General features: G+C 44.6%; 1 protein-coding gene across 3 annotated transcripts in view; it reads right to left on the bottom strand.

Annotated features, from left to right (window-relative positions):
* The window catches only part of DPY19L1 (dpy-19 like C-mannosyltransferase 1), a 234,875-nt gene that overhangs the window by 164,676 nt on the left and 56,101 nt on the right, over positions 1 to 14,098 (bottom strand). For 2 of the 3 annotated variants that reach the window (XM_040432907.1, XM_040432906.1), the window contains exons 2-3: positions 4,623 to 4,647; positions 314 to 401 (exon numbers count right to left, since the gene is read on the bottom strand). In XM_040432907.1, the coding sequence (XP_040288841.1) occupies positions 314 to 401; positions 4,623 to 4,647 (113 nt within the window). The remainder of the gene's footprint in view (positions 1 to 313; positions 402 to 4,622; positions 4,648 to 14,098) is intronic. The other variant, XM_040432908.1, reaches the window with a different exon arrangement.

Here is a 14,098-nt window from a genome sequence, read left to right as displayed (position 1 = left end):
CAGTGTATTTGAATTGAGCAGCCATCTTATTGACAGGACCTCTATGTGGACAGCACATAAGGGAGAACACCTTATGAAAGATAGAAAATGGTGCACAATTACAACAAAGACTATATTAGTGTCATATTATCATCTCACAAACACATTGGTCAACAGTGGCCAGAAAGTGGCCAACCCCTTTAATAATGCCACAGATACTTTTTAACAATGTGAGCTAAGTGTCAATTTCAAACCAAATTAATATGGACCATAAACTGTGTCAGGTTTCCTTATTGCCAAATATATGAATTCATTCTGGATGATGAAAACAAACCATTTCAGTGCGGAAGGCCATCTCTCGCTCTAAAGTAGAAAGGTGAGAAAAATGACGATCATTTTCAAAAAGGGTTGATATGTAACCCCTGGAGAAAGAAAAAGGAGAAAAGAAAAAAAAAAAAAAGAATATAAATGTAAATTTAAATGAACCTTAAATAAATCATCTTTTTTAACAAAATCTAGCAATAACAAAAGCTAGATTCTCTCTAAAAGGGGATCTCCAAGAATGATTTAAAGTGACCGCCAACAACTAGTACCTTAAAGGGGTTATCCAATACTATAAATATGTCCCCCATATGCCGGGCCCCTCACAGTGAATATACTTACCCTGCTCCCCGCACCGCCGCTTCTCCCTGTGCGTGGATGAAAACATCCAGTGTCGGGGGGGAGCAGCCAATGGCAGACGGGGACGAGCCTCCCAAGCATCGCGGTTGACGCTAGAGAGGCTCGTCCCTGTCCCTGCCTGCCTTGGCTGCTAACCCCCTGACACCGGATGTTTTCATCCGCACACAGGGAGAAGCGGCGGTGCGGGGAGCAGGGTAAGTATATTCACTGTGAGGGGCTCGGCATATGGGGGACATATTTATAGTATTGGATAACCCAATTAACTCTCTTGACATATTTGCTTTAGTAAATACTTGTATTGCACATAAAATACAGATTAAGCAGTTCTTAACCTAAGGGCTGTTTCACACGAGCGGATGCCGTGCATGACATCCGCTGCGTGAATGACAGCCAAGCCGCGCTCCGGACAGCTAAGACACAGAGCAGTAACATGATTGATAATTCTCTGTGCCTCTCTGTGATCTTTTTACTACAAAATCACAATAACAACTTTATCTCACTATAATTATGTAGTAAAAAGGTCACAGAGAGGCACAGAGCATTATCAATCATATTACTGCTCTGTGCTTCTGCTGTCCGCAGGGGATCTTGGCTGTCATTCACGCAGCGGATGTCACGCATGGCATCGGCTCGTGTGAAACAGCCCTAACTGACATCACGTCACAAAAGTCATTGAAAAAATAAAGTAAGGCCTCTCTCACACGAGCGTGACGGATTGGCTCCGGATGAGTTCAGTGAAACTCGCACCATTTTGCAAGCAAGTTCAGTCCGTTCTGTCTGCGATTGCGTTCAGTTTTTTCCGCACAGGTGCAATGCGTTTTTCACGCGCGTGATAAAAAAGTGAAGGTTTACAAACAACATCTCTTAGGCTACTTTCACACTCGCGTTTTGGGTGCATCAGTTATGGATCTGCAAAAACTGATCCGTTACAATAATACAACCGCATGCATCCGTCATGAACGGATTCGCTTGTATTATCTGTAACATAGCCAAGACGGATCCGTCATGAACTCCATTGAAAGTCAGTGGGAGACGGATCTGTTTTCTATTCTGCCAGATTGTGTCCGAGAAAACTGATCCGTCCCCATTGACTTACATTGTGTGCCAGGACGGATCTGTTTGGCTCGGTTTCGTCAAGCGGACAGCAAAACGCTGCAGGCGTTTTGTTGTTCGCCTCCAGAGCGGAATGGAGACTGATCGGAGGCAAACTGATGCATTCTGAGCGGATCTTCCCCAATTTATGATGCATTAGGGCAAAACTGATCCGTTTTGGACCGCTTGTGAGAGCCCTGAACGGATCTCACAAACGGAAAGCCAAAACACCAGTTGCCTTAGCAAGCATCAGTGAAAAACGCATTGCATCCGCACTTTCTTCCAGATGCAATGCGTTTTTCACTGAAGCCCCATTCACATCTATGGGGCCAGGGCTGCATGAACAACTTTGACGTCAGCGAAGGTCCTTTTGCAGGTCCTTCAAGAAGAACAAAGAAGAGGATCCTGGCTGCGCGATCAAGTGGAGGTGAGTGATGTTTTTTTTTATTATTTTTTTTTTTTTGTGTGTTTTAAAATATTTTTAACCCTCAAGTGACATTTCACTTTGCATTCTGTATTAAAGAATACAATTATTTTCCATTATAACCATGTTATAATGGAAAATAATAAAGTAAATGGGGACCCGGGTCGCTCATCTCCTTAGCAACCATGCGTGAAAATCGCATCCGCACTTGCTTGCACCATTCATTTCTATGGGGCCTATGTTGCGTGAAAAATGCAGAATATAGAACATGCTGCGATTTTCACGCAACGCACAAGTGATGCGTGAAAAACATTGCTCATGTACACTGACCGACTGAAATTAATGGGTCAGGATTCAGTGCGGGTGCTATGCGTTCACGTCACACATTGCACCCGCGCGGAAAACTCGCTCATGTGAAAGGGGCCTAAAGATTTCTTGGCACAGAATAAGATAAATCGTTAAAGGGTTTGTCTCAATTCAGTAAATGTCACTTATCATGTAGACAAAGTTAATACAAGGCACTTACTAATGTATTGTGATTGTCCATATTGCTTCCTTTGCTGGCTGGATTAGTTTCTCCATCACATTATACACTGCTCGTATCCAGGGGTTACGACCACCCTGCAATACACCCTGAAAAAGCACTGGTCTCTCTGGTGGCTGGGACAGCGGGAGTGCGCATAGGTCGCCACCTTTTTTTATAGTGCGCAAGTACGGCCACTGCTGCTGGATTGCTGGATAGCAGGGTGGTCATAACCATGGAAACAAGCAGTGTATAATGTGATGGAAAAATTTAACAAGCCAGCAAAGGAGGCAATATGGACAATCACAATACATTAGTAAGTGCCTTGTATAAACTTTGTCTAAATGATAAATGTAATTTCCTAAAGTAAGACAAACCAGTTAAAGTAGAATTCCCACAAACATTTTTATTCTCTGACCTGCTAGGGTACATAATGTAACCTGTAGTGAAGGTAATCTTCTCACCAGTGCCTTATTTGTGAGTTATAACCTCCCTTCTGATTCTCAGCGGTGTCATGTGACACAGGACAGAAAGTCAGTTACTTCACTTTTCATTCCTAGAAGACAGACACTGAGGCTCCCATAGGAATACATAGAGAAACTGGCTTCCTGTCCACACATAAGACACTGTGCTATTTGGAGAGTGTTGGTCACATTACACAGCTGAGAATCAGAATGGAGGGGATAACTCACAAATACAGTCACTGGTAAGAAGATTCAGTACAGTTTACATTATGTACCTTTCTAACAGGTGAGAGATTTTTTGTTGTTGTTGTAGGAGTGCTTCTTTAGGTGTCAAGATGAAGATTGCTACATTGTCACCAATTTCTGGAGAGTCCTTTTTCAGAACTCTGAATAGTGGCATCCCTCTGTTATTCCTTGTAAAAACATGAATACTCCAGCCATAAAACATTCATGGTTTGGCCTGCACATATACTATAAATGTCTGAGAAAAGCACTTTAGAGGGAACCTATTACACTAAACATGCAGTCTTATCTGGGGACAAGAGGTTCAGTATAACTTTCTTTATACGGAGAAGGCTGTCAAACACTGAATAGGGCCATCCACTTCATCTAAAGCAGGCATCCTCAAACTCTGGCCCTCCAGCTTTTGTAAAACTACAACTCCCACAATGCCCTGCTGTAGGCTGATACCTGTAGGCTGTTCGGGCATGCTGGGAGTTGTAGTTTTGCAACAGCTGGAGGGCCGCAGTTTGAGGATGCCTGATCTAAAGGATTATTCAGATACTAGGTTCGCAGTTGACCATGACATCTGAGAGGTTAAATGTCCATGAACACAGTTGTCTCCAAACACACTGCAAGCAGATGTGTGAAAACAGCAGGCACCCACCGGCTATGGCACTCGCCCAGCTTTTCAGCAGAAGCCATGTTTACAGACCCTACATACATGTACAGGGGATGTCGCAAAGCTCCTCCTGCTCTATTGCACAACATTTCCATGGTGACAGGTTCTCTTTAAAAGCTATGTACAACTTCGGAGGCAATTTTTTCAAATGGTCTTTATTAAAAATATTGAGCCGTTCTGTCACAAAGGGTTAACAGTTTTTCTAGCTGTGTGCATCCTACTAAATTACTAAGAGGTCATAAACACTTATTTAAGTCACATTCTTATCAGTAAGATAAGGATTGAGCTTTGATGAGTGTTTATAATGTCTGAGAGCAGAGATAAGGAGCCCATCAGATTAGCTGGCTGACTGAGGAGAGAGTAAATTTAGATCCCTCTTCTAGAGCATCTCAGCCCTGTACAGAAAAAAGTGTTCCATATTTGTAATAAAGAGCAATTTAAAAAAAAATTGGCTGATAATGAGTACAATGAACTAATAAAAAACAATTTCCCCGATAGCCTTTAAGGACATTACAAGACATCATAAGTTTTGATTAGGGGGGAAAAAACACAACTTACCAGTGCAAAACACCTACAAAAGCAGCTGAAAGGAAAGCAGACATATATTAGGTTTTCTACAAAACACTTTATAAATGTCACTAATGAGAAGTATTTAAAATGGGTTGTCTTAAGATTTAAATGTATCCCCTTATCCACAAGATAGAGGATAAGTGTCCGATAGATTGGGGTCCAACCGCTGGGACCGCCACAAATTTGGAGAACAGAGGTTGTGTCCACCTGGACGAATGGTGCGGTGATCAAGCATGTGTGCTGCCAATATATTCATCTTTATAGTACTGCCAGAGATAGCCAAGAGTTGTACTATATCCAAGCAGTATCACTGAGGCCACTTTCACAATAGCGTTTTTAATTCCACTATTGAGATCAGTCATAGGATCTCAATAGCGGATGAAAACGCTTGTTTTGTTCCCCATTCATTTTCAATGGGGACAAAACTGAACTGAACGAAACGGAATGCACCAGCATGCATTCTGTTCCGTTTGGTTGCGTCCACATCGCGGACAGAATAACCCTGCAAGCAGTATTTTTCTGTCCGCGATGTGGTGCGGAGCAAAACGGATCCGTCCTGACACACAATGTAAGTCAATGGGGACGGATCCGTTTTCTCTGATACAATAGAAAACAGATCCATCCCCCATTGACTTTCAATGGTGCTCATGACGGATCCGTTCATGACGGATGCATGCGGTATTATTATTGTAATGGAAGCGTTTTTTTTGCAGATCCATGACTGATCCGCAAAAAAACGCTACTGTGAAAGTAGTCTGAGATGAATGGAGAGGCAGTGTGCATGCTCAACCACCACTCGATACAGGTGGACATGAACACCTGTATCGTGACTGGTGGTGGACCCCCACCAATCAGACGATTATGCCCCATCCTGTGGATAAAGGAATATGTTTAAATCTTGGGACAAAGACCCAGCAAACATTTTAAATGTCAAATTCTGTGAGAAAACTATGGCCCTGATTTATCATTCCTTCACTCCAGAATTCTGGCGTCAAAAAGTTGCAAAATAAAGCTTTTGCAACTTTTTGCACTTGCGTGTGCAAAAATCTTGCGGCTTTTTGCATTTTTACACCACTCACTCCAGTTTTGCAATGTGGGTAGAAAAGTTGTTGTGGTTATCTATGTAAGGCTACTTTCACACTAGCGTTCGGAGCGGATCCGTCTGATGTTTCATCAGACGGATCCGCTCCGATAATGCAGACGTTCGCATCCGTTCAGAACGGATCCGTCTGCATTAAAACTTAGAAAATTTTCTAAGTATGAAAGTAGCCTAAGCGGATCCGTTCAGACTTTACATTGAAAGTCAATGGGGGACGGATCCGTTTGAAGATTGAGCCATATGGTGTCATCTTCAAGCGGATCCGTCCCCATTGACTTACATTGTAAGTCTGGACGGATCCGCTCGCCTCCGCGCGGCCAGGCGGACACCCGAACGCTGCAAGCAGCGTTCAGGTGTCCGCTCACTGAGCGGAGCGGAGGCTGAGCGCTGGCAGGCGGATGCATTCTCAGTGGATCCGCCTCCACTGAGAATGCATTGGGGCCAGACGGATGCGTTCGGGGCCGCTCGTGAGCCCCTTCAAACGGAGCGCACGAGCGGACACCCGAACGCTAGTGTGAAAGTAGCCTTAATGAGTTTCACTTCAGATTTATCATTGATACAAAAAAAACGCAGCAATCTCACTCCAGTAGGAGGGTGGAGTAGGAAAACTGGCGTAGCTTTTCTAGACGGATAATGTATCAAACAACATGAGACATTTGATAAATGTAGTATAAAGTACACCAAGGCAGACTCAAGCAAAACTGACTTCAAATATTCCCCTTACTTAAAATTTCCCCCAATATGTTCCCCATGGGACAAGATGCCATGCTATGTAATCGCAGGCTTCTTCCTTTGTAACAACCCTTTCCTTTTTGCACGTGTCAGTCAAATCACATCACTTCCTGTCTCAGTGTCTAGGCTCCTGAGTTGTGTCACTTCAGCAAAAAGCATTTATTATGTAGAGATAGTTAAAGGGGTTTTCAGAGTCTATGAAAAAAAATTAAAATACTGCAGTTGCTTATTATATGATAGACTAAATCTATATGAGCACTTTGATACACGCAGGGATCTCAAGTCTCCCGGACGTTCAGGGAGTCTCCCGCTATTAGATAGCGGCTCCCTGACGACCCCATGTGAGACAATATATCCCGGAAAGGTTTACTGATAGCAGAGCAGAGAGCTAAGAGAAGTGACAGGACAGAGAGTTTAGATTACAGGTTGAATTAACCCTTTAGGGTCAAATTGGCTTCTCAAGGAGATATATATGTTAAAGGCATCCCTCCTTCTGTCTCAATCAGTAGCTATATAACTATTGAGAGAGATGTATTTTTTTTTTAATACATTTACACATTTAACCCTCCATTTTAATTATATTATTTACCCCAGTGTTAAATTCACCCCCCTGGATGCTTGTTTTTTTTCCTACAGTGGGGTAGATAATTACACACAGGGTTTTAAAGAATAAACTTACTGACTCAGACCAAGAGCCGACTCAGCGAGTGAATCGAAGCATCCGCGCATGCGCATTGCGCAACCTAAGCTTCGGTTCACTTGCTTCTTTTCAGCTCAGCGAATGAACCGAAGATTCGATTCATGAATCGTTTCATTTGAATGAACTGATTCATGTGAAAGATCCGAACTTCCTATCTCTAGTTTACTCGCAATAAACCTTTCCGGCAACCTGTAGCAGTGTCCCCTTCTCGGCGCGTGCGCACAGTGCAAGAAGAAGCCGATGCAAGCAGTCCGCAACGGCGCATCAGGCTGAACCTGTGCGCACGTGCGGGATCTCAAAGAGGAAGGAGGCGGAGGGAGGGAGAGGCAGCACTGAGGAGTAGAAGGCGGCGCTGGGCACGAACGGCGATGCGTGCGGCCGGGCACCATGCATCCACAGACCTCCCCTGCTTGGGCACCTTAATTCAATGATTGACAGGTTAGTAAAACCTGTTTTTCCGCAGAATAAAGCCACAAATAGCTTTTATAAGGCCACCTTAGAAATCAGAATGCTGCCCTGGACATGAGCATATGTTTAGCTCACAGGGCTTATAGGTGGTGACAGAACCCCTTTAATCATATACATAAATAGGATAATTTGGGGCAGGGTAATGAGCCCAGTCCTCCACACCATAGAGCAAAGTGTGCAGATACTGCATATGTTTGGAAAATGTAATAAAAAGTTTGTGAAAGAAAAAAAAAAGAAAACCTCCCTGAAATGAGAAGTGCACCTCCCTGAAATGAGTTTTTGCAGGTTGGGATGTCTGTCAACGATTTGATAGAGCTGAGCTCTCCTCATTTCTCCCATGCAGCCAGCTCTTCCTGGTTGTGGGAGCGTCATCAGTGATGAGGCTGCTCTTCTCGGTATCCTCTCTATATATATTTTACATCGCTCAGTCGCCGCTGCTCTGTTTTCAGTATATATATATATATATATATATATACACACAGTGGGATGCGAAAGTTTGGGCAACCTTGTTAATCGTCATGATTTTCCTGTATAAATCGTTGGTTGTTGCGATAAAAAAATGTCAGTTAAATATATCATATAGGAGACACACACAGTGATATTTGAGAAGTGAAATGAGGTTTATTGGATTTACAGAAAGTGTGCTATAATTGTTTAAACAAAATTAGGCAGGTGCATAAACCTTTAGAACTATTTATTGGAACTCAAATTGGCTTGGTAAGCTCAGTGACCCCTGACCTACATACACAGGTGAATCTAATTATGAGAAAGAGTATTTAAGGGGGTCAATTGTAAGTTTCCCTCCTCTTTTAATTTTCTCTGAAGAGTAGCAACATGGGGGTCTCAAAACAACTCTCAAATGACCTGAAGACAAAGATTGTTCTCCATCATGGTTTAGGGGAAGGATACAGAAAACTGTCTCAGAGATTTCAGCTGTCTGTTTCCACAGTTAGGAACATATTGAGGAAATGGAAGACCACAGGCTCAGTTCAAGTTAAGGCTCGAAGTTGCAGACCAAGAAAAATCTCGAATAGACAGAAGCGACGAATGGTGAGAACAGTCAGAGTCAACCCACAGACCAGCACCAAAGACCTACAACATCATCTTGCTGCAGATGGAGTCACTGTGCATCGTTCAACCATTCGGCGCGGTTCATGTTAACTGTATACATTTCTATGCACTGAGCAGGCAGCCAGTTTTATAATATATTATGTGAAAGGAGGCAGTAAATTTGTCAGAAATCTCAGACTTCATGCTTTGTATTCCACATTCCTAGGAGCGCTTGAGGCACACACACTGGGAAACTTGGTGGGGTGGGAATTGGTGGTCCCTACTAAGTTATGCTATGGGGGCTGGCCAAAGTACAACTTATCTGCAGTCAAACTTTCCAGATAGCTATACTTTTACTAAAATGACTTTAAACGGGCTCCTCTAGTTGTCCGTTGCATTGGTTATTTATATATATATATATATATATATATATATATATATATATATATATACACATATACACAGTGGGATACGAAAGTTTGGGCAACCTTGTTAATCGTCATGATTTTCCTGTATAAATCGTTAGTTGTTATGATAAAAAATGTCAGTTAAATATATCATATAGGAGACACACACAGTGATATTTGAGAAGTGAAATGAAGTTTATTGGATTTACAGAAAGTGTGCTATAACTGTTTAAACAAAATTAGGCAGGTGCATAAATTTGGGCAGGTGCATGTATTTGGGCACTGTTGTCATTTTATTGATTCCAAAACCTTTAGAACTAATTTTTGGAACTCAAATTGGCTTGGTAAGCTCAGTGACCCCTGACCTACATACACAGGTGAATCCAATTATGAGAAAGAGTATTTAAGGGGGTCAATTGTAAGTTTCCCTTTTAATTTTCTCTGAAGAGTAGCAACATGGGGGTCTCAAAACAACTCTCAAATGACCTGAAGACAAAGATTGTTCTCCATCATGGTTTAGGGGAAGGATACAGAAAGCTGTCGCAGAGATTTCAGCTGTCTGTTTCCACAGTTAGGAACATATTGAGGAAATGGAAGACCACAGGCTCAGTTCAAGTTAAGGCTCGAAGTGGCAGACCAAGAAAAATCTCGAATAGACAGAAGCGACGAATGGTGAGAACAATCAGAGTCAACTCACAGACCAGCACCAAAGACCTACAACATCATCTTGCTGCAGATGGAGTCACTGTGCATCGTTCAACCATTCGGTGCACTTTACACAAGGAGATGCTGTATGCGAGAGTGATGCAGAGGAAGCCTTTTCTCCGCCCACAGCACAAAAAGTGCCGCTTGAGGTGGGCTAAAGCACATTTGGACAAGCCAGCTTCATTTTGGAATAAGGTGCTGTGGACTTTGATGAAACTAAAACTGAGTTATTTGGCCATAACAAGGGGCGTTATGCATGGAGGAAAAAGAACACAGCATTCCAAGAAAAACACCTGCTACCTACAGTAAAATATGGTGGTGGTTCCATCATGCTGTGGGGCTGTGTGGCCGATGCAGGGACTGGGAATCTTGTCAAAGTTGAGGGACGCATGGATTCCACTCAGTATCAGCAGATTCTGGAGACCAATGTCCTGGAATCAGTGACAAAGCTGAAGCTGCGCCGGGGCTGGATCTTTCAACAAGACAACGACCCTAAACACTGCTCAAAATCCACTAAGGAATTTATGCAGAGGAACAAGTACAACGTTCTGGAATGGCCATCTCAGTCCCCAGACCTGAATATAATTGAAAATCTGTGGTGTGACTTAAAGAGAGCTGTCCATGCTCGGAAGCCATCAAACCTGAATGAACTAAAGATGTTTTGTAAAGAGGAATGGTCCAAAATACCTTCAACCAGAATCCAGACTCTCATTGGAACCTACAGGAAGCGTTTAGAGGCTGTAATTTCTGCAAAAGGAGGATCTACTAAATATTGATTTCATTTCTTTTTTGTGGTGCCCAAATTTATGCACCTGCCAAATTTTGTTTAAACAATTATAGCACGCTTTCTGTAAATCCAATACATTTCATTTCACTTCTCAAATATCACTGTGTGTGTCTCTTATATGATATATTTAACTGACTTTTTTATCGTAACAACCAACGATTTATACAGGAAAATCATGACGATTAACAAGGTTGCCCAAACTTTCGCATCCCACTGTATATTACATTGCTGTCGCCGCTGCTCTCTGTTATCAGCCACTACATATAACATCGCCCAGTCGCCACTGCTCTGTTATCAGCCACTATAGTAGAATACCCCTTTTACAGTAATTTTGCCCGTTGTGTCCCCCTCATGCCCCTTAGTGCCCCCTTCATATTATAATGGTCCCTTATTACCCCCTGTATAGTAGAATGCCCCCTTAGTGCGCCCCTCAGAGTAGTTTTACCCCGTAGTGCACCCTTTATAGTAGAGGGCACCCTTCACAGTAGTGTCCCCCCTGCATAGTAGAGTACCATCTTCATAGCAGAATGTCCCCTTCACAACAGTTTTTCCCCCTTAGTATCCCCTTCATAATAGAGTTTTGTTTACCCCTTTATAATAGAATGTCCTCATAATGCCTCCTTTACAGTACATAGACCCCTTAGTGGTCCCACTTCACATAACACCCCCCTAGTAGCCCCCTTCACATAAGAATACCCCCTTAGTGGTCCGCATGCAGACAGCACACTATCTCACTCTGTACTAGCCATGGCATCTATAGTGGTGCCTGTGAAGTAAAGAAGCTTCCTTACTTTGCAGGCATCTCTAGCTCGAGAAGGAGGCAGGGTAGTTGGGGTCTATTCACACATCCGTGTGTGTTTTGCGGATCCACAAAACACGGACACCGGCAATGTGCGTTGCGCATTTTGCGGACCGCACATCGCCGGCACTTAATAGAAAATGCCTATTCTTGTCTGCAATTGCGGACAAGAATAGGACATGTTCTATTTTTTTGGGGATCGGAATTGCGGACCCAGAAGTGCGTGTCCACATTTCCGGATCCGGGCTGCACATTGTGCGGCCCCATAGAAATGAATGGGTCCGCAATTCCGTTCCACAAAATGCGGACGTGTGAATGGAGCCTTAGCGGTAGTTTGCCAGTGCTAGTGCAGAGAGCTCTGGGCACTGTATGAAGGAGGTAAAATAGGGGGCGGGGCACTTCTCCTGCAGCTCCTGACGCCCAGACATTTATTCCCCACTTTGGTGGGGGGAGTTGAGAGTCTTATAGGGCAAAAAAATATGGTAACTTGTATTTTATTAATTTACATTCTTGCTGATTTTGAGTTTTGAAGTCAAGGAGGCGGTCCTATCAGTGATTGACAGCTATATGCGTATGTACAGTCAGGGAAGGCTGTCAATCACTGATAGGACGCCTTCTTGACTTCAAAACTCATGTATAAATTACAAGTTATACTGAATCTTTTCTCATAAAATGATAGATCCATCTTTCAGCTCCTCCAGCTCTATAAAATGCTTGCAGCTAAAACACCATGTTCAATGTGAAAAGTTCCCTTTAACAACTGCACGCGCTAATAGACAAAACAGCAGAATATAAAGATGATTTACAGTTCTGTCCAGAACCCCCTGCCTCAAGTCATGTGATCAGCATAGAAGGGCTGTGTATGATGATGTTTTTGGGGAAAGAGATCTCCATATAGAGAGTAATGTGTCTTGTTAGAATTGCTGCTCAATTATCTGTCCTATGAGTCAGTAATTTGTAATGATCATATGACAGACATCACAAACAAATACCAAGACCGTATCCCACCTGCACAAGCGCTGTTTCGCCCTGCGTCAAGCTAATCAGCATGTGGGTAGAGTGATCAGCATGAAGATCAATTACCTTGTCATGTCGTGAATTGTGCTCCAATTAAAATGCTGGTGCATCCGATGAGTCACGATGTCTTTTGGAGCAAACTACATTACTTACAACTAGAGATGGGACGGGGGATTCGTAGAATCCACGAATCCCTCGAATCTTGCTAGATTCGTGGGATTCGTGGACTCGAATCCCGACGTAATTTGCCTGAAACGAATCCGGTGGGAGGGACTGGGAGGCGGAGCTGGGGGCCGGTGCGTTCACTGTGCTCCAGCCCCTCCGCTCCAGTAGTTATAAAATGTGTCATTGTGATTAATAATCTTGCTGTCCCCTCTGTCTGTAGTATTACATTCAATAAATCTTACTTACAGGGCTACTGCTATCGTAACAGGCCGGCCGGGCATACGAGCGGCAGCGTCACTGACTGACGTCACCTGCCTGAGCCGCCTGCTTTATGAATGAAGCAGGCGGCTCAGGCAGGTGACGTCAGTCAGTGACGCTGCCGCTCGTCTGCCCGGCCGGCCTGTTACGATAGCAGTACTAGCCCTGTAAGTAAGATTTATTGAATCATGTAATACTACAGACAGAGGGGGCAGCAAGATTATTAATCACAATGACACATTTTATAACTACTGGAGCGGCAATGGGGGGGGGGGGGTCTGTGGATGGCACTGTTATGGGGTGGGTGGGGGGTCTGTGGATGGCACTGTTATGGGATGGAGGGGTCTGTGGATGGCACTGTTATGGGTTGGGGGGGGGGGTCTGTGGATGGCACTGTTATGGGTTGGGGGGGGGGTCTGTGGATGGCACTGTTATGGGTTGGGGGGGGTCTGTGGATGGCACTGTTATGGGTTGGGGGGGGGTCTGTGGATGGCACTGTTATGGGTTGGGGGGGTCTGTGGATGGCACTGTTATGGGGTGGGGGGGGGTCTGTGGATGGCACTGTTATGGGGTGGGGGGGTCTGTGGATGGCACTGTTATAGGGTGGGGGGGTCTGTGGATGGCACTGTTATAGGGTGGGGGGGTCTGTGGATGGCACTGTTATAGGGTGGGGGGGGTCTGTGGATGGCACTGTTATGGGGTGGGGGGGTCTGTGGATGGCACTGTTATGGGGTGGAGGGGGTCTGTGGATGGCACTGTTATGGGGTGGGGGGGTCTGTGGATGGCACTGTTATGGGATGGGGGGTCTGTGGATGGCACTGTTATGGGATGGGGGGGTCTGTGGATGGCACTGTTATGGGGTGGGGGGGTCTGTGGATGGCACTGTTATGGGGTGGGGGGGTCTGTGGATGGCACTGTTATGGGGTGGGGGGTCTGTGGATGGCACTGTTATGGGGTGGGGGGGTCTGTGGATGGCACTGTTATGGGGTGGGGGGGTCTGTGGATGGCACTGTTATGGGGTGGGGGGGTCTGTGGATGGCACTGTTATGGGATGGGGGGTCTGTGGATGGCACTGTTATGGGATGGGGGGGTCTGTGGATGGCACTGTTATGGGGTGGGGGGGTCTGTGGATGGCACTGTTATGGGGTGGGGGGGGGGTCTGTGGATGCCAGGGGGAGAGGTGAGAGGCACTATGATACTACTGGCACATTGGGGGGAGGCACTATGATACGGGCACATTATGGGGGGAGATGGCACTATGATACGGGCACATTATG

The sequence above is a fragment of the Bufo bufo genome, chromosome 5 (assembly GCF_905171765.1).
Source record: "Bufo bufo chromosome 5, aBufBuf1.1, whole genome shotgun sequence".
NCBI classification, from domain to species: domain Eukaryota; kingdom Metazoa; phylum Chordata; class Amphibia; order Anura; family Bufonidae; genus Bufo; species Bufo bufo.
This window is presented reverse-complemented; position numbering and strand designations above follow the sequence as displayed.